We start from the raw sequence: 27,544 nt of genomic DNA on the forward strand, positions 1-27,544 counted from the left end.
CCATCAGCTGGCAGGTTTGAAGGTTCCGGCGCCACATTTAAAAACTAGTCCAGCACACTCATATCACTCTCTCCAACCCACCTGTCTTCACCTGACCGTTCAGGATGTAAACAACCCAAAAGGAAAAGGCTAGTAGCCTCAAGAAATCTGTTCCTCAATTCAGCCATCCTGAGCCCATCACCTACGAGGCGCCCGTGTCCCACTTGGACCACTACCCACCTCACCTGGTGTCTTTGTGCATCCTCTTCCAGGAATCAATGCGGTATCCCTTTGACCCCTTTGCCTGTGAGATTTTCCTGAAGCCTTTTCAGGGCTCAGCTTCCCTCCCCTCAGTCTTCCCTCTTCTTTCTATTGTTTGCCTTCCTCATTCACTTTCTTGCCCTCTGCCTGCCAACGCTAGTCCTTGCCTTTCCCCCCACTCCTTGCACAGCCCTCCATATTTTCTCCATGTCTTCAGCAGGCCACCCCACCCTTCCGTATGACTGCCCTCAACTTGCACTCCATCGCTGGTTCAACATTAGACCTTCATGAGTCCGATAACACAGTCCTGTCCAGATAGACACTGGTATGTGGCATCAGGGGGAAGGAGATCCCTGCACTCCCCAAGCCCAGGCACAGTGCTGATCCATAACGATGACACAGAAGGGTCCCTGGGTCCAGCAGCACAATGCTCTCCATGAAGACCAGCTTGGCAGGAATCTGTTTGCCCCGGCAGAGTGAGAATCTGGATCAGTGCAACACAATGGCAGAATGTTGCTGCACTCACATCTTGCTAAGTCGCTTGCTAACTTACGCAAGCCACTTTTTAGCAATCGGGATTTAGACCACTGAAATTTCATGTTGCGTTGACGCATGGTTGGAAGACCTGATGAGATGCCGGCAGCCAGATATTTTAGTGAGCATGCAAATGGCGTTCATGTCACCAGCCAGCGGGAAGACTGACCTAACCAATAACCTGCCTTCAGGATTGCAATGAGATTTTATGCCACCAGGTTTCCGCCGTTTTGGCTCCTGCTAGAATACTCCACTCCTGACCACCACCAAACCCACCTTGGGGGGCTTACACCGTAAGTCCTGAGATGTGGACAGGGTAATGGGAATGGGTAGTATTTCCTGCTGTGGAGACCAAGGGGAAACTACACAACATATTTTGTCTACGGCACAATTAATTATGCATCTGGAGATTTCACACCATCATCTGTGGTGGGGTGTGCATGATGGCTGCATTCCGCAGTCATGCCCAGGTGCCATATTGAAAAGGTGTCCAACATCAGTGACCCAACATTAATGAAAGAAGATAGACCCCCTGAAGAAAGAAGATGGATCTCCAGCAATACTGAGGCTGGAAGATGGGCCTCCTTGCTGACTTTGAAGCTGGAAGAGCCACCTGAAAGATGCTCCCTTTCACCCACTGCTGTGGTGTTCCAAGGTCATGGGTAATCTCCATTCTGAACTCTGAAAGAAGCCCCAGGCCTTCTTCAGGTAAGTTCTGACTTTTGAATGCAATGCTGGTCCAGATGTGTTCTGTGAATCAGGCGAAGATTCCAGTTGGGTCTTCATTTGCATCCCATTAGCAGAATACAAGCTGGTCTCACACCAGCTTCCAGCAGGATTCCCGCCCCGCCATAGCCAGCACCATCAGAAGATCATGCTGTAAATTTGCACCAGTTGAAACTGATATTTGGGCCACCCCCCCTCCAACCATTGATCCTGCCAATGGGGAAATGGGAGAATTTCACCCGTCTTTTCTTCGTACCTTGTCAAGACCATTTAAGATCTATTATATTTAAGTCAGCCCTCACTCTTCTAAACTCCAGTGGAAACAAACCAAGTCTGTCCAACCTTTCCTCATAAGACAACTTGTTCATTTCAGATATCAATCCAGTAAACCTTTGAATTGCTTCCAAAGAATTTGCATCCTTCCTTAACTAAGACCGAAACTGCACACAGTATACAAGAGGTGGTCTCACCAATGCTCTGTACAACTGAAGCATGGCATCTATACTTCTATGTTCAATTCTTCTCGTAATAAATGATAGCATTCCATTAGTCGTCTTTTTAAAAATATTCTTAGTGAAGACTTTTTGAAGACATAAATTGAAAATTACAAAACAGATAAACAACCTCCCAAAAAACACTTCCCCAATCCCCCCCCCCCCCCCCACCAGCTGTTGACGGTGACCAGTTCCTTGAAATACATGACAAATGGCTGCCATCCTGTGTATAAACTCCCAATCAAACTTCTCAACGTGCATTTAATTTTATCAAGGTACAAAAACTCCATGAGATCCCCAGCCACACCGAGGCACTGGGTGGAGAAGTTGACCTCCACTCCAATAGAACCCACCTGCGAGCAATCAGCGAGGTGAAGGCTGAGATATCTGTCCCCACACCTGTCTGCAGCTCCAGGAGGTCCGAAATCCTGAAAATGGCTTCTAGGGGACCAGACTCCAATTGCCTTTGTAAGATCGACGACACGGTGATGAAGAAGAAACCTCAAAGGTTCGCTCGCTTAGGACACCCCGGAACAGATTCGCTAGGCCCCTCCCACACTGCTCACATCTATCTTCTACCCCCTCAAACACTCGACTCATCCTAGTCCTTGGGAAATGTGCCCGATGCATCGCCTTTAGTTGTATGAGCCGAGCCTTGCACACAATGAGGTGGGATTCGCCCACCACAAGAATTCACACCCCCTCCTCCACTTCCCCCCCCCACTTCCTCCTCCCACTTGTCCTTAATCCCCTCCAGTGTTGCTGTGTCCTCCACCAGAATCCTCCCATAAATTGCTGAACTACTCTCCTCTTCCGCCCTGCCGACAATAGTATCCTCTCCACAAATGACGGCAGCGGCAACACCGGGAAGGTCAGAAAAATACTCTGAGAAAAATTCGGAACCTGCAAGTATCTGAACCCCTCCGTCTGCGCTAAGCCGTACTTCTCTGCCACTTATTTGTCTGAACACTAGCCCTCGGTTCCTTGTACAACAGTACAAGGGATTGCTTGTACAACAGTTTGACCCACGACACAAAGTTTGGCCCTATCCTGAACCACTCCAACACTGCAAACAAGTACCTCCACTCTACCCTATCAAAAGTCTTCTCAGCATCTAATGCCACTATAACCTCTTGTTCACCCCCACCCTGCCTGAGAGAGAACCACATTCAGTAGGTGCTAAACATTGGAAAATAATCTACACTGTTTGCATGTCATTACTGAGCCCAACCTGGTATTCTCCAGGGCCTCCATGATATTCCACCTCCGATGGGCCAAGTTCCCGATGGTGCGGTTCACTTGTGCTTTTAAATATCATGAAACCGGAATTGTGGCTACTGAGGGAGAGAGAGGGAATACGGAAAGTGTCCAACATTACCATAGTTTGCTGACAGTAGTGCCGCTGGCCAAAGGGCTTCTGCCAGGGCCAGGGGAGTAGTGGGGGTAGCCAGGAGGTGGACTGTGGGGTCGGGGTGGGCGGGCACAGAACACCATTGCCGCAGCCGGCAAGGCAGCCATGCAGCTGCACACGCCGCTGACAGCCCACTGTGAGCCCACTGTGAGCATATTGGTGACCAACACCCCCTCCCCCCCTCCCTCAGGCCACCTACCGAGGTGCCCTCTGGTCCCAGCCGGCCCATCAGCTGAATGGGCTCGCTCCAGCACAACCAGTGCCATCTTGTTGGTCTGGGCACCTCGGTTGGTGGCCTGACCGGGGGGGGGGGGGGGGGGGGGGCCTTGCCAACTGCGGCAATGGTGTTCTGTGCCCCTCCACCCCAATCCCACAGTCCACCTCCTGGCTACCCCCACTACTCCCCCCGGCCATCTTGTTGGCTGGGGTTGTGGTGAATTATAAACACTAATAATCCACACTGTATTGTACAACATGTGTTGAGCCAGGACCTTGTATCAGATCATGTGTAGTTGCGCTGCTCTACCCATAGGGGGAGATGAGGAACTTGTACTGGGCTCCGCCCATGGCTCCGCCCATGGCTCCTCCCCCTAACCAGAAGTATAAAGGTTGCTGTTGTGAGCCTGCCTGCCAGTTCATCAAGAGTTCATCTTGTCACAGGCAGGCTCTGTTGTAAGACGATTAAAACCACTGTTCGCTTCTAACCACGTGTCGCGTGAATTGATGGTCTCATCAATTTAATCGTCTTAAGAAACAGTAAGAAATGACCATGGAATCAGCCCTCAAACCTGATCGACTGGAACTCGACCCACAGGATGCAGAGGCGAAATAAATCTTTTCACACTGGCTCTGATGTTTTAAGGCCTACCTGGCTGAAGCAAGCACTACAGAAACTACAGAGGAGCAGAAACTCAGTCTACTGCACGCAAGGGTGAGCCATCGTATATCTACTCAACTTAATTGTACCGGCTCATACCGGCTCGTTCCCCACGGACTCCGCGACCCCATCATGGGCCCCCAACCAGCGACTACTTCAGGCCTGCGCCGCGCGGCGACCCAGCCACTATGCTACTCCAGCCTGCCACTTTTGTAGCCAGCCCCAGCACCCGCGGCAGCACTGCCGGCCCGCAACGCGACCTGCAGCAGCTGCGGTCGCAAAGGACACTATGCCAGAGTATGTCTGGCGAAGAAAGCTCCAGCCTCAAACCCTCCCGCAGTCCAGAGCACTCGCTTCCTGAATTCGCAGGCCCGCAGGCCCCGTATCGCCGCGGCTTGTACTCCGACTCCGCCCCCACCCACCACGTGCGACTCATGGGGGCCGCCATTTTGGATGCCATCTTCCTCGCCGCCCACCATGTGCGATCCACGGGGGTGGCCATCTTGGGCTCCATCCTCTCCAAACTCGGCAACTCAGATCGAAGACTGCGACCCCAGCGGGCATTCATCACAGGGCCACTCCAGCACAACTGATCGAGCCGCCGACTACCCACAACGCAGCGCGGTCACATTGGACCAGTCGCGTCCGAAACACCTCCGCAACTCCATGATGATCGTTGAAATCAACGGGTACAGTACACCGTGCCTCTTCGACTCCGGGAGCACCGAGAGCTTCATACACCCAGATTTGGTAACACGCTGTTTGCTCCCTGTTTTTCCTGCACGGCAAACGACCTCCCTCGCTTCGGGCTCCCACTCTGTTCACCTCCAAGGGCGCACCATCGCGACCCTAACGATCCAACGCGCTAGCTACTCTAATTTTCAACTATACGTCCTGCCCGAACTCTGCGGCCCACTCTTACTAGGACTCGACTTCCAGTGTAACCTCAAAAGTCTCACCCTCAGCTTCGGCAGACCCCTACCCCCACTCACCATCTGCAGCCTAGCTACGCTGCGAATCTCCCCCCCTCCACTCTTTGCCAATCTCACTCCGGACTGAAAACCCGTAGCCACTCGCAGCCTGCAGGACAGGGTGTTTATCAGAACCGAGGTCCATAGGCTCCTACGTGAGGGGATCATAGAGGCCAGTAACAGCCCCTGGAGAGCTCAGGTGGTGGTCATCAAGACTGGAGAAAAATTCCGCATGGTCGTGGACTATAGTCAGACCATTAATCGGTTTATGCTCTTCGATGCGTACCCCCTCCCCAGGATTGCAGACATGGTGAATCAGATCGGCCAGTATCGTATTTTCTCCAAGGTGGTTCTGAAGTCTGCATACCACCAGCTCCCAATCCGCCCGGAGGACCGCCACTACACGGCGTTCGAGGCCGATGGCCGCCTCTTCCATTTCCTCTGGGTTCCCTTTGGCGTCACGAACGGGGTCTCGGTGTTCCAATGAGCAATGGACCAAATGGTGGACCAGTACGGGCTGTGGGCCATGTTTCCGTACTTGTATAACGTCACCATCTGCGGCTATGACCAGCAGGACCATGATGCCAACCTCCACCGATTTCTCCAGACGGCCCAGAAACTCAACCTCACGACATGGAGAAATGCGTTTTCCGCACGATCAGGCTAGCCATTCTCGGCTATGTCGTGGAAAATGGAGTCCTGGGCCCCGACCCCTCTCCCTCTCCCTCATTGTCCCAGGGCCCTCAAACGGTGCCTGGGATTCTTTTCATACTATGCCCAGTGGGTCCCTCAATATGTGGACAAAGCCCGCCCACTATTTAAGGCCACACTTTTCCCCCTGTCAGCTGAGGCTCGCCAGGCCTTTAACTGCATCAAGGAGGACATTGCCAAAGCGGCCATGCGGGCTGTGGATGAATCCGTCCCTTTTCAGGTTGAGAGGGATGCCTCAGAGGTAGCTCTCGCAGCCACATTGAATCAGGCAGGGAGACCAGTCGCATTTTTCTCCCGAACCCTCTCCGCTTCAGAACTTCGACACTCCTCGGTCGAAAAGGAAGCACAAGCCATTGTGGAGGCTGTACGTCACTGGAGGCACTACCTCGCAGGTAGAAGGTTCACCCTCATCACCGACCAAAGATCGGTTGCCTTCATGTTTGACAACTGGCAAAGGGGCAAAATTAAAAATGATAAAATCCTGAGGTGAGGATCGAACTCTCCACCTACAAATACAATATCATGTATCGACCGGGGAAGCTCAACGAGCCCCCAGATGCCCTGTCCCATGGCATGTGCACCAGCACGCAGAGCGACGCCTGAAAGCCATCCACAATCACCTCTGCCATCCGGGGTCACCTGGTTCGCCCACTACGTCAAAGCCCGAAATCTACCTTTCTCCACCAAGGAGGTAAAAGCCATCATCTTGGATTGCCCGATCTGTGCGGAGTGCAAACCGCACTTCTATAGACCAGACAGGGCTCACCTGGTCAAGGCTTCTCGGCCCTTTGAACGCCTCGCTATCGATTTCAAAGGGCCACTCCCTCAACTAATCGGAATGTGTACTTCCTGAATGTCATCGACGAGTTTTCCTGCTTCCCTTTTGCTATTCCGTGCCCCGATATGACCTCCCACACGGTCATTAGGGCCCTGCATAGTATCTTCACCCTGTTCGGTTTCCCCAGCTACGTACACAGCGACCGGGGTTCGTCCTTCATGAGCGACAGGGGTTCGTCCTTCATGAGCGACGAGCAGCGTCAGTACCTGCTCAGCAAGGGCATCGCCTCGAGCAGGACTAACAGCTATAACCCCAGCGGAACAGGCAGATGGAGAGGGAGAACGCAACGGTCTGGAAGACCGTCCTACTGACCCTCCAGGCCAGGAATCTCCCGGTTTCCCATTGGCAGGAGGTCCTCCCCGACGCGCTCCACGCTATTAGGTCCCTCCTATGTACAGCCACCAACCAGACCCCTCACGAGCGGCTCTTTGTTTTTTCCAGGGGCACTACCACGGGGGCCTCGCTCCCAGTATGGTTGAAGACACCGGGCCCGGTACTCCTCCGGAAGCATGTCCGGGCACACAAAACTGACCCACTCGTAGAAAGAGTGCTCCTACTCCACTCAAACCCCCAATATACCTTCATAGAGTACCCTGACGGCCGTATCCCTCCGGGACGTAGCGCCGGCAGGATCGAATCCCACCACTACCACCGCCGAGGTACCCCTCACACTACACCCCACCCAACTTGTCGCGCCCCACGGCCCCCGCACCTACCGGGTCGCTACACATGTTCCGTGTCCACAAGCTTCCAGCGCCCCCAGTCCCCAGTCGAACCAGACGGGTACGAAGCTCGGACAGAATCACCCCCGGAGACCGCCATCGTACCCCAACCAACCATGATCGTCCAGCCACCAGAAGAGGCTGCAACCCCGGTGCTCCGCCGATCATAACGGGCAACTCGACCACCGGACAGACTCAATTTGTAAGCCATCACCCCCGCCGGACTTGATTTTTTCACAGGGGGTGATTGTGGTGAATTATAAACACTAATAATCCACATTGTATTGTACAACATGTGTTGAGCCTGTACCTTGTATCAGATCATGTGTAGTTGCGCGGCTCTACCCATAGGGGGAGATGAGGAGCTTGTACTGGGCTACACCCTTGGCTCCGCCCATGGCTCCGCCCATGGCTCCTCCACCTAACCAGAAGTATAAAGCTTGCTGTTGTGAGCCTGCCTGCCAGTTCATCAAGAGTTCATCGTGTCACAGGCAGGCTCTGTTGTAAGACGATTAAAACCACTTTTCGCTTCTAACCACATGTCACGTGAATTGATGGTCTCATCAGGGGTGAGTGTCTGGGGATTGTAATGTGTATGTGCGGCTGCAGCTTGTCAGCCACCCGAGTGTCAAACACGGACTCGGTGAATCTGTACTGTTTTTCATTGGAATTGATTGTGCTCCACGTGGCGTCAGTGTTAGCCCCTCCATGGTTGCTGAATCGATCCAGGTTCTTTTCCAGTTTTGCTGTTGTTCAAAGTCCATGAATCCTGTGTCAGTGTAAAACACTTAGAGTTGGATTCTCTGATTTTACTGATTTTACTAAGTACTGATGCCGGTGTGGGAAGCGTGGCGTTTTACGACAGCAAAAACGGCACAACAGGTGCACCAATTCAGCAACTCTAAATGGGCTAGCGCCATCGCCATGTGGAACGCAACCGGTTCCGTGCAAAACAGTGCCGGATTTGCCAGGTCGCTGATTGGCGCACATGAGACTCACACGCCGCAGCCGCACTTAAACGCTCCATCTCTCCACCCACCATCCCAGTCAATAAGATGAGAGCAGTGCCATGGTTAAGGGACGCTGAGCTGGACACCCTCCTGGACGACGTGGAGGAGAGAAGGATGACCCTGTACCCCGGGAGGAAGGCGACCAAGCTGTTCGCCGTGCTTGGGCACAGGTGGCAGAGGCAATCAGGGCCGTGGGCAACGTCACCTGGGCTGACCAGCAGTGTCAGAAGAAACTCCATGACCCCCTCAGGATGGCCAGGGTGAGGAGGCAGCACTGTGCCCCTGGCACTAACCCCACTTCCCCTACCCCCCCACACACCCGCAACCCGGCCCCTCCCGCCCCGGGACACCGCTGAAGCCCCACTCTGCCCCACATGCCAGCACCCATGCTAGCTGCCATGGCTGGGTGCCCTGGAAACTAAGGCCATCACCTACCCAACCCCTGGGCTGTATGCTTCGGACCGTCTAACTGTGTCGTTGTTTGTGTTGGCCCCTCCCCAAGGAAAAGGCCGCGCACAACCGCCGGGAGCAGGAGAAGACCAGAGGGGGACCACCAGAACTGCGGCCCCTTGCCGTGCCCGAGCAGAGGGCACTGGACGTGGTCGGCGGCCCGGAGAAAAGGGAGGTCACCAAGGTGGAGGTCGGTGGTGGGCAAGCAACTGAGACCACCTGCTTAGGTGCGCATCCCCATGACACCCCCTCCTCCACAGCCCCCTCAGCCCACAACCCCCTCGACCAACATCCCCCTCACCCCCCTCAGCCACAACCCCCTCACCCCTCACTCACCTCAGCCCCCTCACCCCTGTTGTACCTTCTAAACCACGGTGTGCCTTTAACCTGTATACGGTGGACAAAATGACCACACAAGTTGTTTAGTATGATAATAGTTTATTACACGCACACAGAGTGAACACACACATACATGTTGCACTCTACGCTAAAACACAAGAATGACTCTAACTTCACATCCATGTGACTGGCAAGTACAGAGCAGCTATGGCCTTACCCATCATCTGGCAGTGCTGGATGTCTGTTGCTAGTCATCTGTGTCCCCAGCTCTGGTCCCTCTGTGGGTGGCATGGATGTTCCTCTCCTTGGCTGGGGAAGGTATCACTGCTGTTGTCGTCGGTGGTCGGCGGAGCAGACTCGAAGGGCCGAATGGCCTCCTCCTACATCTATTTGCTGTGTCCCAAGGCACCATCAGGGCTGCAGCCTTTGTATATTTGCAAGCTGCTGCCTGTCTGTGTCCATGTGGTGCTCACTGTCCCATTGATCTTTGCAGGCGGCCATTTCAGAAGGCCACATCTCTCCTCTTGATACTTAAGGCGAAGCATGGTGGCTCACATACTCGGACCAATACCTGCCCTGCATCCCCAGTCACCTGTTCATCAGGTAAGACCTTAACTCTGCATGCACAACTCCCAAATACATAGTACACGAATAACAAAGACAAATATACATCACATGACGGACCTAATACGGTTAGAAAAATGGAAGTGTCCGCACTGTAAGATATAATTAGCAGTCTAATGCAGAGGTGGGAAGATATTGTAAACCTAATATAAAAGTGGAGAAATACTGTCCAGTAAAAATTGCAGAACATATTGACGGTATTGGAGATCAGTGTAATCAGGCTGGCCGTAAGAATTTACAGTTCTGCAAAGGTTATATACAAGCCAACCTGGATACTTAGTGCAATACAAGTATGAGTCCCCATTGGTTTGGCTGAATTAAAGGAGCCCATACAGTAAACATGGGTCCCATATCCTGGCGTTTCCTGATCTCTGCTGTCAACCTACGGAATTGGACTGTGAGGATGATGAGGTAGATTAAGGTTAACAGGATCAGCCTGACAGTCAGGTGGGGGCGGAGTCGAACAATGAGGTGTATCTGAAGGTTACAGCCCCAGTCCCAGGAATCATCCCACCAAGTTCTGGCCTTGCATTCTGCATCTTTTTAAAAAATAATCTTTATTGTCACAAGTAGGCTTACATTAGCTTTGCAATGAAGTTACTGTGAAAATCCCCTAGTCGCCACATTCCGGCGCCTGTTGGGTATACAGATGGAGAATTCAGAATGTCCAATTCACCCAACAGCACATCATTCGGGACTTGTGGGAGGAAACCGGAGAACCCGGAGGAAACCCACACAGACATGGGGAGGACGTGCAGACTCCGCACAGACAGTGACCCAAGCCGGAAATCGAACCTGGGACCCTGGCGCTGTGAAGCTACAGTGCTAACCACTGTGCTACCGTGCTGCCCTGTTAAGTGACAGCCTGGGTTTGCTGTCTCTGGGGGACCAAGTATAATTTCTGTTATTATCGCACGCCTAATGTCTGCGTTCGTTCTTTCACATTGTCACCATCCGTGACCCCCCACCCCCTTTCGCATTTCATCCAACATGTTTGAACCCAACACAGCCTCATCTTGGCTGAAGCTTGGGAGTGGTCGGAACCTGTCTTCAACCACCTCCTTCTTAACGCAACCGTATACTGGTTGAGGTTTGGCTTAACCAGCCGAACTCCAGGGAGGCCACCTGAATACAGTTTCATCCCAGGAGCACAGCGGGTCTGACCTGAGATGGGGGGGCGGCTGGTTTGTAGGGTAGCCCGATTCCTTCATAGCAACATTCACCAAAGGGTTGCTAAGCGTAAATAGCATGTGCAGTCGGTCCAAAGGGACTTCTGAAGAAGAGTGAAGAAGAGGATGAGTTGTGACCTGAGTCACTAAATACATTTTGTGTCCCACAACCACACGGTGAGCTGTGGGGAAACGGTTTTGGTCGGAGACCTGCCCAAGTGTTTGGTACTGTAAGTAGCCATTCCAGATAGTGTGAGTCGGAGGGAAAGAGGGGTTAGGGGTGAGAGAGGTGCGTATAGGCCGCGGTGGGCGAAGAATGTGTGGATCCCCAGGTAGGGCTGATATTCCTCTAACCTGAGGGGTTGAGGGAATATCAGGGAAGCTCTTCCTTTCTTTTTCTTGTTTTTTATCAAGAGGTGATGTCAGGGAAGGCAGTACAATGCTCCTCCTGCAGAATGTTTAAGGTGAGGGACGGCATCAGTGTCCCTGCTGATTTCATCTGTGGGAAGTGCACCCAACTCCAGCTCCTCAAAAACCGTGTTAGGGAACTGGAGCTGGAGCTGGATGAACTTCGGATCATTCGGGAGGCAGAGGTGGTCACAGATAGAAGCTTCAGGGAGGTAGTTACGCCAAAGAATAAAGATAGATGGGTGACGGTGAGAGGGGCTGGGGGGAAGCAGTCAGTACAGGGATCCCCTGTGGTTGTTCCCCTTAGTAACAGGTATACCGCTTTGGATACTGCTGGGGGGGGGGGGGGGGGCTTACCAGGGGTCAGCCATGGAGTACAGGTCTCTGGCACAGAGTCTGTCCCTGTTGCTCAGAAGGGAAGGGGGGAGAGGAGAAGAACATTAGTTATTGGAGACTCCATAGTTAGGGGGATAGACAGGAGATTCTGTGGGAAAGAGAGAGACTCGCGGTTGGTGTGTTGCCTCCCAGGTGCCAGGATCCGCGATGTCTCGGATCGTGTTTTCGGGATCTTAAGGGGGAGGGGGAGCAGCCCCAAGTCGTGGTCCACATAGGTACCAACGACATAGGTAGGAAAAGGGATAGGGATGTAAGGCAGGAATTCAGGGAGCTAGGGTGGAAACTTAGATCCAGGACAATCAGAGTTATTATCTCTGGGTTGTTACCCGTGTCACGTGCTAGCGAGTCGAGGAATAGGGAGAGAGAGCAATTGAACACGTGGCTGCAGGGATGGTGCAGGAGGGAGGGTTTCAGATTCCTGGACAATTGGGGCTCATTCTGGGGTAGGTAGGACCTCTACAAACAGGATGGTCTACACCTGGACCAGAGGGGTACTAATATCCTGGGGGGGAGGTTTGCTAATGCTCTTCGGGAGGGTTTAAACTAGTTCAGCAGGGGATTGGGAACCTGAATTGTAGCTCCAGTACACAAGAAGCTGAGAGTAGAGAGGTCATGAGTAAGGTTTCAAAGTTGCAGGAGTGTACCGGCAGGAAGGAAGGTGGTTTAAAGTGCGTCTACTTCAATGCCAGGAGCATCCGGAATAAGGTGGGTGAGCTTGCGGCATGGGTTAGTACCTGGGACTTCGATGTTGTGGCCATTTCGGAGACATGAGGACTCGAATACTGAGGTAGTATGGGCTGAGTTAAGAAACAGGAAAGGAGAGGTCACCCTGTTAGGGCTTTTCTATAGGCCTCCGAAAAGTTCCAGAGATGTAGAGGAAAGGATTGCAAAGATGATTTTGGATAGGAGCGAAAGTAGCAGGGTAGTTGTTATGGGGTACTTTAACTTTCCAAATATTGACTAGAAACACTATAGTTCAAGTACTTTAGATGGGTCTGTTTTTGTCCAATGTGTGCAGGAGGGTTTCCTGACGCAGTATGTAGATAGGCCAATGAGAGGTGAGGCCGTATTGGATTTGGTACTGGGTAATGAACCAGGACAGGTGTTAGATTTGGAGGGAGGTAGGTGAGCACATAGGTGATAGTGACCACAATTCGATTACGTAATCAAATACACCGCAGGGCAAGAGTTATAGCTGGGGGAAAGGCAATTATGATGCGATGAAGCAAGACTTAGGATGCATCGGCTGGAGAGGAAAACTGCAGAGGATGGACACAATGGAAATGTGGAGCATGTTCAAGGAACAGCTACTGCATGTCCTTGATAAGTATGTACCTGTTAGGCAGGGAGGAAGTGGTCGAGCGAGTGAACCATGGGTTGCTAAAACAGTTGAAACACTTGTCAAGAGGAAGATGGAGGCTTATGTAAAGATGCGACGTGAAGGTTCAGTTAGGGCGCTTGAGAGTTACAAGTTAGCTAGGAAGGCTCTAAAGAGAGAGCTAAGAAGAGCCAGGAGGGGACATGAGAAGTCTTTGGCAGGTAGGATCAAGGATAACCCTAAAGCTTTCTATAGATATGTCAGGAATAAAAGAATGACTGAGGTAAGAGTAGGACCAGTCAAGGACAGTAGTGGGAAGTTGTGCATGGAGACCGAGGAGATAGGAGAGGTGCTAAATGAGTATTTTTTGTCTGTATTCACACAGGAAAAAGACAAAGTTGTCGAGGAGAATACTGAGATACAGTCTACTAGACTAGAAGGGCTTGAGGTTCATAAGGAGGAGGTGTTAGCGATTCTGGAAAGTGTGAAAATAGATAAGGCCCCTGGGCCGGATGGGATTTATCCTAGGATTGTAGGATAAATTTGGGGCAGCACGGTAGCATTGTGGATAGCACAATCGCTTCACAGTTCCAGCGTCCCAGGTTCGATTCCGGCTTGGGTCACTGTCTGTGTGGAGTCTGCACATCCTCCCCGTGTGTGCGTGAGTTTTCTCCTGGTGCTCCGGTTTCCTCCCACAGTCCAAAGATGTGCAGGTTAGGTGGATTGGCCATGAGAAATTGCCCTTAGTGTCCAAAATTGCCCTTAGTGTTGGGTGGAGTTACCGGGTTATGGGGTTACGGGGATAGGGTGGAGGTGTTAATCTTGGGTAGGGTGCTCTTTCCAGGAGCCGGTGCAGACTCGATGGGCCAAATGGCCTCCTTCTGCACTGTAAATTCTATGAAAATTCTCTGGGAAGCTAGGGAGGAGATTGCTGAACCTTTGGCTTTGATCTTTAAGTCATCTTTGTCTGCAGGAATAGTGCCAGAAGACTGGAGGATAGCAAATGTTGTCCCCTTGTTCAAGAAGGGCAGTAGAGATAACCCCGGTAAACTATAGACCAGTGAGCCTTACTTCTGTTGTGGGAAAAGTCTTGGAAAGGTTTATAAGAGATAGGATGTATAATCATCTGGAAAGGAATAAGTTGATTAGCGATAGTCAACATGGTTTTGTGAAGGGTAGGTCGTGCCTCACAAACCTCATTGAGTTCTTCGAGAAGGTGACCAAACAGGTGGATGAGGATAAAGCAGTTGATGTGGTGTATATGGATTTCAGTAAAGCGTTTGATAAGATTCCCCACGGTAGGCTATTGCAGAAAATACAGAGGCATGGGATTCACGGTGATTTAGCAGTTTGAATCAGAAATTGGCTAGCTGGAAGAAGACAAAGGGTGGTGGTTGATGGGAAATGTTCAGACTGGAGTCCAGTTACTAGTGGTGTACCACAAGGATCTGTTTTGAGGCCGTTGCTATTTGTCATTTTTATAAATGACCTGGAGGAGGGCATAGAAGGATGGGTGAGTAAATTTGCAGATGACACTAAAGTTGGTGGAGTTGTGGACAGTGCAGAAGGATGTTACAAGTTACAGAGGGACATAGATAAGCTGCAGAGCTGGGCTGACAGGTGGTAAATGGAGTTTAATGCAGAAAAGTATGAGGTGATTCATTTTGGAAGGAATAACAGGAAGACAGAGTACTGGGCTAATGGTAAGATTCTTGGTAGTGTGGACGAGCAGAGAGATCTCGGTGTCCATGTCCATAGATCCATGAAAGTTGCCACCCAGGTTGAGAGGGTTGTTAAGAAGGCGTACGGTGTGTTAGCTTTTATTGGTAGAGGAATTGAGTTTCGGAGCCATGAGGTCATGTTGCAGTTGTATAAACCTCTGGTGCAGCCACATTTGGAGTATTGCGTGCAGTTCTGGTCGCCGCATTATAGGAAGGATGTGGAAGCATTGGAAAGGGTACAGAGGAGATTTACAAGGATGTTGCCTGGTATGGAGGGAAGATCTTATGAGGAAAGGCTGAAGGACATGAGGCTGTTTTCATTAGATAGAAGGTTAAGAGGTGACTTAATTGAGGCATACAAGGTGATCAGAGGGTTAGATAGGGTGGACAGTGAGAGCCTTTTTCATCGGATGGTGATGTCCAGCACGAGGGGACATAGCTTTAAATTGAGGGGAGATAGATATAGGACAGATGTCAGAGGCAGGTTCTTTACTCAGAGAGTAGTAAGGGCGTGGAATGCCCTGCCTGCAACAGTAGTGGACTCACCAACACTAAACGCATTCAAATAGTCATTGGATAGACATATGGACGAAAAGGGAATAGTGTAGAGGGACTTAAGAGGGGTTTCACAGGACGGCGCAACATCGAGGGCCGAAAGGCCTGTACTGCGCTGTAATGTTCTATGTTCTATGTTCTAAATGCCGTTACTCCACTACCTGAGTGCATTGAAGAACAGGACGAGTGTGTATTCCTGGGAAGGGGCTACTTCCCATGTGTGAACAGACCGGTTTGAACCCCCAGGAAGGCAATGGCGATATGTTGGGTGTCCAAGGACAATGACAGGATGAGGGTATGTGGTTGGTGAGGGACTACTCCCTAGTCAGTGAAAGGTGGGATGATCCCCATGCACAGCGACGGTGAAGATCGGACTCTGATCGGGAGGGGTGGCAGGGGTAGAAGATGGTGAGGGAATGAATATAACCGTGGGTTGACCTCAGTGAAATACACTAGGCAGAAGGGTGTTGGTAGTGTACATGCCAATTGCTCTGGGTAATGGGGGGGCAAACATAGGGTTGTCAGGCACACAATGTAGAATGGGTTGGTGGTCTGTTATCCATGGACGGAAAGAGTGCTGGTGATGAAGGTGCTCTCAGAGTCTGGTCAATGAGAGGCGAGGGTTTCTCCCTTTGGCATCTCTCCGCACTACCCCCTCCCATATGGGACACCTCTCTCTTCCTGTCTTCTGTGCCGCCACACCTTTACCTGTTGTCTGGGCTGTCCCAGTCAGCCATGGCTTTTGCTGTCTGAGGCACATAGGCCTTCCCAAGCAAAGAAACCGACGCCACCAAGTCTGCCACAACTTGTTAGTTTCTACCTGGAACCCATTGGGCGCGATTCTCCGACCCCCACGCCAGGTGGGAGAATCGCAGGAGTGCCGGGTGAATCACGCCACGCCGCCCTGGCGCCCCCACGCAATTCTCCCACCCTCCGCAAATGGGCCGAGCGGCTGCCGAATTCGACCGGTTCACGCTGGCGCCAACCACACCTGGTCGCTGCCGGCGTGAACACCGCGCAACCGCTGCATGTGGGGCCTGTGGGGGGCGGAGGGAGGATCAAGCACCAGGGGCGTGCTCAGGAGGGGTCTGGCCCGCGATCGGTGTCCACCGATCGTTGGGCCGGCGTCTCTGAAAGACGCACTGTTTTCCCTCCGCCGCCCCGCAAGATCAATCCTCCATGTCTTGCTGGGCAGCGGAGGGGAAGACGGCAACCGCGCATGCGCAGGTTGGCGCCGGCCAACCTGCGCATGCGCGGGTGACGTCATTTAGGCGTCGCAGGCCGCGTCATTCAGGCCACGCCGCTTTGACGCAAGTGTCATGGCCCGGCGCGCGAGATTGACGCGCCGCCGCTCCTAGTCCCCCGAGGGGGAAGAATAGGGGATGAGGAGCGGCCTCCAACGTCGGAGTGAAACACTCCGGGCAGAATTCTGCGCTCCCGTGCGGCATCAGGAAGGCCGTCGTGAACTCGGCTGACGTCACGACGGCTGCCAGCTCCAACCCGTGCATGTGCGTTTGCCATCTTCCCCTTCGCTGCCCCACAAGATGTGGCGGCTTGATCTTGCAAAGCAGCGGAAGGGAAAGAGTGCGTCTCTTGGAGACGCCGGCCCGACGATCGGTGGGCACCGATCGCGGGCCAGTCCCCTCCCGAGCACGGCCGTGGCGCTCACTCCCCTCTCCGCCCCCCATAAGCCATAAACGAAAGTTTGGCGCCATGTTCACAACGGCAGTGACCAGGTGTGGTTGCCGCCGTCGTGAACCGGTCGGGAACGTCATGCCGCTCGGCCGATCCAGGCCAGAGAATTGTCAGTCGCTGTGAAAAACGGCGAGTGCCGATTCTCCGAGCGGGGGGTTGGGAGAATCCCGGGGGGTGCCAGGGTGGCGTGTCGTGAGTCGCCCAGCCCTCCCGCGATTCTCCCACCCGGCATGGGGAGCGGAGAATCGTGTCTTCCGGGCTTCACTCCGGTGTCGGCACTTGTAAAATGAAAATCACTTATTGTCATGAGTAGGCTTCAATGAAGTTACTGTGAAAAGCCCCTAGTCGCCACATTCCGGTGCCTGTCCGGGGAGGCTGGTATGGGAATCGAACCGTGCTGCTGGCCTGCTTGGTCTGCTTTAAAAGCCAGCGATTTAGCTGAGTGAGCTAAACCAGCCCCTTTGTCTCCCTTTGTCTCCCTTTGTCTCCACTTTGTCTCCCTTTGGGAGAATTTCACCCATTGTCCCGGGATGTCCTTTCAACGGCCTTTTCCCTATGTTAGTTTCTACAAGGTCCGGGCTGCAGCCCTTGTTTATTTGTAAGCTACAGCCTGTCTGTGTCTCTGTGTTGACCAATTTCCCATTGATCTGTGCAGGGTGGCCATTTTGGATGCCCACACCCATCACTCTCACACTTAGCCCCCCTCACCCCCGGCCTGTTATCCACCGTGTTATGACGTGTTATGACGTGCATCCAGGCTATTGACCCCTGGATCCAGGGCATCCCAGCTATGGCAGCGAACCCTGCTGCCCAGGCTTCCTGGTGGTCTCGGTCCACATGGCACTGGGTGTACTGGTCTGCCTGGGCATATAGGGTTTTCGTGGTGGCGCGGATGGATCTGAGCACCAAGGTCAGTGAGATCCCGGGCAGGTCCCCACTCAGCGACTGGAAGGACCCCGTGGCATAGACGTTCAGGGCGACCGTCAACTTGACTGCCACTGGGAGCGGGTGTCCTCCCCCGTACCCCTACGGTGACAGGTGTGCCATCATCTGGCGGATGTGTCGCATGCTCTCTGCTCAGCCGGAGTCTTCGACGGCATGCCTGGTCATCGAATGACGTGTGGCGTCGGGACACACGAGGCCTCATGCGGAGCCTCCATGGCATCTCCTCCTCCTCCTCGGCCTGTTGGGCGACCGGCCCCCCAGCCTGTGCAGCCGCCCCCTGCCCCTCTGCAGCCTTGTCCTCTGCTGCAGCTTCCACCTCCTCTCCAAGCGGCCCCCGCTCATGCAGCCGCAGGGTATCTCGCAGGACTGTGGCCATCACCACACCGGCCAACATCATGGGTTCGTGTTCAAACACCATTGTGTGCAGGGGCTTAAAAGGCCAACATGTTAGCATGGCGCATACTCCCGTGCCCATCCAGGTACCATGGGCTATATGGTGGCCCCGGTTGGCACTGTGGGTCCCACCAGCGGATGTTTCCCGCCCCCCCCCCCGCCCCACATCAGTATCCGGCCCATTGGTGACCCGGTCCTGACGTGCGTCCATGCTGACAGGGGCACTGTTGGCTGGCACTGACCTCACTGGGGGCTGACTTGGGTGTGGAGGGGGGGTGGGGTGGGGGTGGGGGGCGCACCCTGGCTGCTCGGCCCACCCTCCCCTTCCCCTCCACTGGCCCTGGCAGGGGCACCCACCACAGCCAGTAGGCCCGCTATCCGGGTCGGCAGCCCGCAGTCACTCCACACCATTTCCTACCTCCTCTCTCTCTCTCAGCAGCCAGGATGCCAGGTTCACAATTTGTGAGAGCACGTGAACCACGCCGTCGGGAAATCGGCCCATCGGAGGCGGTGACTCTTGGAGGCCCCGGAGCATAGGATGTCAGGCCTACTAATGATATGCCTGCTGTACTTTCACCCCGCGCGGCGAGCGACACATTTACACCATTTTCGGGGTGCTGGAGCATCCCGATTTGGCATCAAACCGGTGTCGGAAGCTATTCTCCACCTAACCGCGTTTCGGGATTTCGAGTCGGCAAATGGAGAATCCCGCCCATAGTCACAGAAACAGAGAATCTTGCCCCTTAACCTTTACTAAAAACGTAGAGAACGTGAATTAACAGAGTCACAGGACTGCCAATTGCCTTGTAACAACAGAAAAAAAGCCATTTATTAAACATGAAAATTTTGACTATAATACAATATTCCTTCAGTCCATAAGACCATAAGACCGTAAAACATAGGAGCAGAATTAGGCCACTCGGCCCATCGACTCTGCTCCTCCATTCAATGATAGCTGATATTTTCTCGTCCCATTCTCCTGCCTTCTCCCCATAACCCCTGATGCCCTTATTAATCAAGAATCTATCTATGTCTGTCTTAAAGACACTTAGTGATTTGTCCTCCACAGCCTTCTGCGGCAAAGAGTTCCACAGATTCACCACCCTCTGGCTGAAGAAATTCCTCCTCATCTCTGTTTTAAAGTATCATCCCTTTAGTCTGAGATGGTGTCCTCTGCTTCGAGTTTTTCCTACAAGTGGAAACATCACGTCCACTCTATCCAGGCTTTGCAGTATCCAGTAAGTTTCAATAAGATCCCCCCTCATCCTTCTAAACTCCAACGAGTACAGGCCCAGAGTTCTCAACTGTTTCTCATTCGACAAGTTCTTCATTCCAGGGATCATTCTTGTGAATCTCCTCTGGATCCTTTCCAAGGCCAGCACATCCTTCCTTAGTTACGGGACCTAAAACTGCTCACAACACTCCAAATGGGGTCTGACCCGAGCCTTATACAGCCTCAGAAGTACAAAGAACAAAGAAAAGTACAGCACAGGAACAGGCCATTCGGCCCTCTAAGCCTGCGCCTACCATGCTGCCCGTCGAAACTAAAATCTTCTACACTTCCGGGATCCGATCCCTCTATTCCCATCCTATTCATGTATTTGACAAGATGCCCCTAAAATGCCACTATCGTCCCTGCTTCCACCACCTCCTCCGGCAGTGAGTTCCAGTCATCCACTACCCTCTGTGTAAAAAAACTTGCCTCGTACATCTCTAAACCTTGCCCCTCGCACCTTAATTCTATGCCCCCCTAGTAATTGACCCCTCTACCCTGGGGAAAAGTCTCTGACTATCCACTCTGTCTATGCCCCTCATAATTTTGTAGACCTCTATCAGGTCGCCCCTCAACCTCCGTCGTTCCACTGAGAACAAACCAAATTAATTCAACCTCTCCTCATAGCTAATGCCCTCCATATCAGACAACATCCTGGTAAATCTCTTCTGCACCCTCTCTAATGCCTCCACATCCTTCTGGTAGTGTGGCGACCAGAATTGAACACAATACTCTAAGTGTGGTCTAACTAAGGTTCTATACAGCTGCAACATGACTTGTCAATTTTTATACTTAATGCCCCGGCCAATGAAGGCAAGCATGCCATATGCCTTATTGACCACCTTCTCCACCTGTGTTACCCCTTTCAGTGACCTGTGGACCTGTACACCAAGATCTCTCTGACTGCCAATACACTTGAGGGTTTGACCATTCACTGTATATTCCCTATCTGCATTAGACCCTCCAAAATGCATTACCTCACATTTGTCCGGATTAAACTCCATGTGCCATCTCGTCGCACAAGTCTCCAAACAATCTAAATCCCGTTGCATCCTCTGACAGTCCTCATCGCTATCCGCAATTCCACCAACCTTTGCGTCGTCCGCAAACTTACTAATCAGACCAGTTACATTTTCCTCCAAATCTACGAAAAGCAAAGGTCCCAGCAGTGATCCCTGCGGAACACCACTAGTCACAGCCCGCCAATCAGAAAAGCACCCTTCCATTGCTACTCTCTGCCTTCTATGACCTAGCCAGTTCTGTATCCATCTTGCCAGCTCACCTCTGATCCCATGTGACTTCACTTTTTGTACCAGTCTACCATGAAGGACCTTGTCAAAGCCTTACTGAAGTCCATATAGACAACATCCACTGCCCTACCTGCATCAATCATCTTTGTGACCTCCTCGAGTACATCCCTGGTCTTGTATTCTAGCCCTCTTGACATGAATGCTAACATTGCATTTGCCTTCTTAACTGCCGACTGAACCTGCACGTTAACCTTAAGAAGTTAACGTACATTTGCAAATGTACACAGATTTTAAGGATAGAGCCAAAGTGTTTTGCAATGTGGAAACAGGCTCTTCAGCCCATTGTGTCCACACTGGCCAGCAAGCATCTGTCTGTTTTAATCCCATTTTACAGCGCCTGGCCCATAGTCTTGTATGCAATGGCATTTCAAGTGACTCAGTTCCAGGATCGGCACCGTGAAGCTGAAGTGCTCAAGGGAAATTTTAGTATGGCCAGTCCATCTAATCTACACATCTTTGGACTGTGGGAGGAAACTGGAGCACCTGGAGGAAACCCATGCAGACATGGGGAGAAAGTCCCAACTCCAAACAGGCAACTACCAAAGTCAGAAATCGGGTCCTGGGAGGCAGAATTGCTAACCACTCTGCCACCATGCCATCCCACTTACCTCGGTCCATGCCCTGGTACCCAATGGGCGCCGGTTTGCGCACTCTGTCCCCATAGACACCAGCCACGTCACGAGACCCACGAAAGATCGCCCTTGATTTCTTCACTATTTCTGCCTGGACTGCTCTTTAGCTTGCTGGCAGGGATAACTGATGGAGGACGAGGACGTCAGTGACCTGCTCTCTGCCGTCGCTACAGGCAGGAAGACTGCGTCAACGTGCTGACGTCGGGAGGAGGTGGTGTTTCTCACTGGGCTCTGGGCATGCGCACTGATGAGCGGGCACGCATGCGCAGAATGCCCGCATTCTGAAAGCCCGTCGCGGACGTCATTTTTAAAGCTGGCCGCAGCCAGCATTTGTAAAAGCCGGCTGCTGCGGCCGTTGCGCATTAATTACTGCAATCGGGAACACAGCAATGGATGGCTCCACGACCCTCCCGGCACCCGCTCGCGACCCACCTGCAGGTCGTGACCCCGACTTTGAAAATGACTGCAGGAAAGAACAAGTATATCATCAATTTAATATAGGCAATACTGAGGCCATTGTTTTCGGTCCCTGATCCAAACTGCATTGCCAAGCTACTGACTCCATCGCTCTCACTGGCAACAGTCTAGGATTAAACTAGTCTGTTTGCGATTGATCTTGATGTCACATTTGATCCTGAGATTAACTTCTGAGCTCATAATCACTAAGACCTTATTTCCACCTTCATAACATTGCTTGACTTCGCCCTTGTCACAGTAATCTGATGCTGAAGCCCTTGTTCAGCCTTTCTTACCTCCAGACACGGCTATGCACTCCTGGCTGGTCTCCCTATTCTACCTCCTGTAACTTTAGATTCCCCAAGACCCTACTGCCCATGTTCTAACTCGCAGCATGTCCAAATCCCCTATCACTCCTGTGCTCACTGACATACATTGGTCCCCGCTCAAGCAATGTGTTGACTTTAAAACTCTCACCCTTGTTTTCAAATGATATTTCAATATTTTGTTTTATGATGCTCTTGTGAAGCACCTTGAGGGTGTTTTATTGTGATGAAGGTGCCATATAAATATACATTGTTGCTCTTGTTATTATTCCCTCCCAAAGGTGCTTTGAAAAGGAAGAATGTCCAATTACACAAGTAGAAACGTGCATCTAGTCAGAATGATGAAAGACAAAACTGGTCTGCATGATCTTATATGTGAAAATCTATCTGCTTTTGTGGCAGTGTTTAAATAATAAAAATATTCTCTGAAAGCATGCGAAACCAGACATACATTTGGAGATGAAAACTACCTATTGATTTGTCTATGATCTGGGACGGATTTGTCTATTTCAATGGTACTTCTGTTGACAATTACCCTGGAATAAACTTTTAGTGAGGCATTCCAGGAGAGCTGTACCTGATCAATTGTACCTCTTCTTCCAGTGTTTCCGTGTGCCATACTCAGCTCTCGTTATGTTTCTGAGCAGTGATCAGAAGGAGAGAGACAGTGCAACTGCCTACCGTAAGTTTAATTTCCTGCGACAGAATTTCCAGTAAAATGAATGCCATATGTTTAAGAAACATTTTCTTGGCACTGACCCCATCCAAGGCCATCTGCTGGTAATGATGAATAGAGATGTTCAGACCATCAGTAGCTTCTTAACAAACTAGATTGCACTATGTTTCATACTTGTTTGCTGTACTTGTATAAAGCATCAGCACTTCATTTATGTCTCTATGAATGATAGCTTCAGGCTAAACATTTATCTTCCAAATACAGAAAATGAATCTTGCCACAAAGATTTAGCAATGTCATGTTGTAAGCTATGCTATTTACCAGGAGGTAAGCCTCTTAAATTCCAGTGGGACTTTATTGTATTACAGTCTGACTATGCTAATCTTCCTGATGTCTTGTCTTTGGGATCATTAGATTCTGATTTAGTGTTCAAATAAGATAATTGTACAAGAAAAATAAACAGATGAAAAGAGATATTTTAGTAATTACTGTTAAAATGAAGGCAACCAGCCTCCCACCTCTATTTGTCAGAGAGTCATAGAGGTCTACAGCACAGAAAAGGCCCTTTGGCCCATCGCATCTGCGCCGCCAGAAACAACCACCGAACTACTCTAATCCCATTTTCCAGCACATGGCCATAGCTTTGGCATCGCAAGTGCACATCTATAGACTTCTTTAATGTTATGAGGGTCTCTGCCTCCACTGCCATATGCCAGGCAGTGAATTCCAGAATCCCACCACCTCTGGTTGAAAAGATTTTTCCTCACATCCCCTCTAAACCTCCTGCCCTTTACTTTAAATCTGTTCCCCCGGTCATTGATCCCTCTGCCAAGGGGAAAAGATTCCTCCTGTCTACTTTATCTGTGCCCCTCACAATTCTATACATCTCAATCATGTTCCCCCTCAGTCTCCTCTGCTCCAAGAAAATCTGAAACAAAATCAGAAAATTCTGGAAAGCACTGGCCTGTCAGGCAGCATCTGTGAAGAGAGAAACAGAGTTAGCAAAGGGTGGAGGTAAAATTTCACCCCGAAAAGGGTGTAGTTGGTTCAGGAAGGAGGAGTTTAAAGAGCTAACTCAAATCCATTTACTACAATTTCAATTCCTCTCTGGCTAGGGAGGAGGTGCCAGAGAACTGAAGGATAGCCAATGTGGTACTATTATTCAAGAAGGGAGGAAGGGATAATCCAGAAAACTACAGGCCAGTCAGTCTAACCTCAGTGGTGGGGAAACTATTGGACATGGGTGTATCTCCGGACTTGGGGGGAGGGGGAAGTTGTAATCCGCGCAGATGTCGCTGCGTCAGGACTGCCAGATTTCCTATGACCCCCCCCCACAGAATACAAGCTTCCCAGGGCAGCACGGTGGCCTAGTGGTTAGCACAACCGCCTCACGGCGCTGAGGTCCCAGGTTCGATCCCGGCTCTGGGTCACTGTCTGTGTGGAGTTTGCACATTCTCCCCGTGTCTGCGTGGGTTTCGCCCCCACAACCCAAAAAAATGTGCAGAGTAGGTGGATTGGCCATGCTAAATTGCCCCTTAATTGGAAAAAATAATTGGGTAATCTAAATTTATAAAAAAAAAAAAAAAGAATACAAGCTTCCCTGATAACTTGACGGGGGGGGGGGGGGGGGGGGGGCTTCCCTTTAACAACGGATTAGTTCACTAGATTCCTACAATGCATGTAGGAATTACACAATAAATGGTAGGGCTCTTGCGAGAACCAACAGGCAGAGAGATCTGGGCGTGCATGTCCACCGATCACTGTAAGTAGCAATGCATGTGGATAAAGTGGTCAAGACAGCAGAGGGCATGCTGGCCTTCATCGGTCAGTGCATTGAATATAAAAATTGGCAAGTCATGTTGCAGCTATACAGGACCTTAATTAGGCCTCATTTGGAATATTGTGTATTATTCTGGTCGCCACACTACCAGAAGGATGTGGGTGCTTTGGAGAGGGTACAGAAGCCGGTTACTAGGATGTCGCCTGGTATGGAGGGCATTAGCTATGAAAAGAGGTTAGAGAAACTTGGTCTGTTCTCACTGGAACGACGGAGGTTGAGAGGCGACCTGATAGAGGTCAACAAGATTATGAGTGGCATGGACAGAGTGGATAGTCAGATGATCTTTCCTAGGGTAGGAGAGTCAAGTACTAGGGGACATAGGTTTAAGGTGCATGGGGAAAAGTTTAGAACTGATGTACGTGGTAGGTTTTTTACACAGAGGGTGGTAAATATATGGAACGCACTGCCTGGGAGGTGGTGGGAGCAGGTACGATAGCGGCATTTAAGGGGCATTTAGACAAATATATTAATAGGGTGGGAATGGAAGGATAAGAACTCTGTAAATGCATACGGTTTTAGTTTAGGCAGGCACCATGATCAGTGCAGGCTTGGAGGGCTGAAGGGCCCTCCACCAACCGCAACACGTATATTCTCGATGAGTACTCCAGATTCCCCTTCACCATCCCATGCCCCGATATGACGTCTGCCACCGTCATCAAGGCCCTCAACACAGTCTTCGGTTTCCCTGCCTACATCCACAGTGACAGGGGATCCTCATTCATGAGAGATGAGCTGTATCAGTTCCTGCTCAGCAGGGGTATCGCTTCCAGCAGGACAACCAGCTACAACCCCCAGGGAAATGGGCAGGTGGAGAGGGAGAATGGGACGGTTTAGAGGGCCGTCCAGCTGGCCCTACAGTCCAAGAACCTCCCAGCCTCTCGCTGGCAGGAGGTCCTCCCTGATGCACTACACTCCATCCGGTCACTACTGTGCACCGCCACAAATAACACACCCCATGAATGTCTTTTTACCTTCCCCAGGAAGTCCACATCCGGTGTGTCGCTCCTGACTTGGCTGGCCGCTCCAGGACCGGTCCTGCTCTGTAGGCACGTCCGACTCCACAAGGCGGACCTCTTGGTGGACAGGGTACACTTGCTCCACGCCAACCCCCAGTATGCCTACGTGGAGTTCCCCGACGGCCGCCAAGATATTGTCTCCCTCAGGGACCTGGCACCATAAGGTTCCAGCCAAACACACTTCCCCACCCATACACCACCCTCCCCTCCCCCGGCGCTACCAACATTAATCCCACCAGGTCCATCCCTCCTTCCCCTGCCCACGCAAGAGGACAAAGAAGATTTCAGCATGCTCCCGGGGTCATCTGACTGCAGGCCAGCACCAGCACCGCCAGCACCGACATCGCCGTCGCCGTTACGTTGCTCCCAACGAATCGTCAAAGCACCGGATCGACTGACCCTCTGACGGGCACCGGACCATCAAAATGGACATTTATTTCCTTCCCCACTCATTTTATAAGACACTATACATAATTCGCAACATTGTATATAGTTCCACGCCACCCCCGCCGGACTCATTTTTAACAGGGGGTGAATGTGGTGAACAACTGTGCACACCTGTATTAGGGGATGTAAGGTCGGACCTGTACTACAGGTTCACCAGTAGCCCCTGCCGGCTGGCTCTGTCCACTAGGAGCTGTATAAATATGCGTGTCCTCCTGATCAGCCATTTCGCCAGCTGCAGTAGGAGGCCACGCATCTGACTGTAATAAAGCCACAGTTGTACCCAATCTGAGTCTTTGTGCAATTGATCGTGCATCAAAAAGACAGTCCTAAAACACAATCACCTTATAAAACCTTGCATTCACAACACATTTCACAGATCAGCACCACCTACTGCCCTCCCCAACAACACCACATTAATGTACTGGCTGCTAAGCAGGAGCAAATTTGGCATGCAAATTATTCTCCACATTTCTTGCTATCACTGTGATTTTTTTAATGGAATAATTGACATTTGGAATGTTGCTCATATTTGAGCAAAAACTGTATATTCTGATGCAATTTGATTGTAATCCAATCACATATTGTAAATATAAGAGACTAACTTCAGATAAATGTACTAAGATTGTAGAAAACAACCATCATGTTTTAAAAAATTAATTCTGATCTTTAGCTTAAACTTGAAATTGAAAGTTGTACGAATACAACTACATCAATGATAATACTACCTTTTATTGAAAGAAATTTCAGTTACGAAGCAAAGTTCAGGAAGCTGGACTGGGGAAGGAACAAGTTGATTCAGGAATATTGGTTCATTACAGTGAAAGGTTCAAATATCTTCTGTTTCTGCTTTAGTTGTGTCAGCATCACAGAGTAAGTTCTGCATTTCACCAACGTTTCTCTGGGCAGCGCTACTTAAAGCAGATATGACCTGCTAAGAAGGTAGTACTGATAATGTACCCTTTTAAATGGAAATATTCTAAAGGTGGATCTTGAAGATTTTGAGTTGGGGCTATGACTATTT

The 27,544-nt window shown here is 51.2% G+C and overlaps 1 protein-coding gene across 4 annotated transcripts in view; it reads left to right on the forward strand.

The window, feature by feature from the left end:
* The window catches only part of mfsd2b (major facilitator superfamily domain containing 2B), a 159,208-nt gene that overhangs the window by 74,795 nt on the left and 56,869 nt on the right, over window positions 1-27,544 (forward strand). For all 4 annotated transcript variants that reach the window (XM_038800195.1, XM_038800196.1, XM_038800197.1 and 1 more), the window contains one exon: window positions 23,148-23,226. In XM_038800195.1, coding sequence (XP_038656123.1) covers window positions 23,148-23,226 — 79 coding nt within the window. The remainder of the gene's footprint in view (window positions 1-23,147; window positions 23,227-27,544) is intronic.

Source organism: Scyliorhinus canicula, chromosome 6 (genome assembly GCF_902713615.1).
Source record: "Scyliorhinus canicula chromosome 6, sScyCan1.1, whole genome shotgun sequence".
Taxonomy (NCBI): domain Eukaryota; kingdom Metazoa; phylum Chordata; class Chondrichthyes; order Carcharhiniformes; family Scyliorhinidae; genus Scyliorhinus; species Scyliorhinus canicula.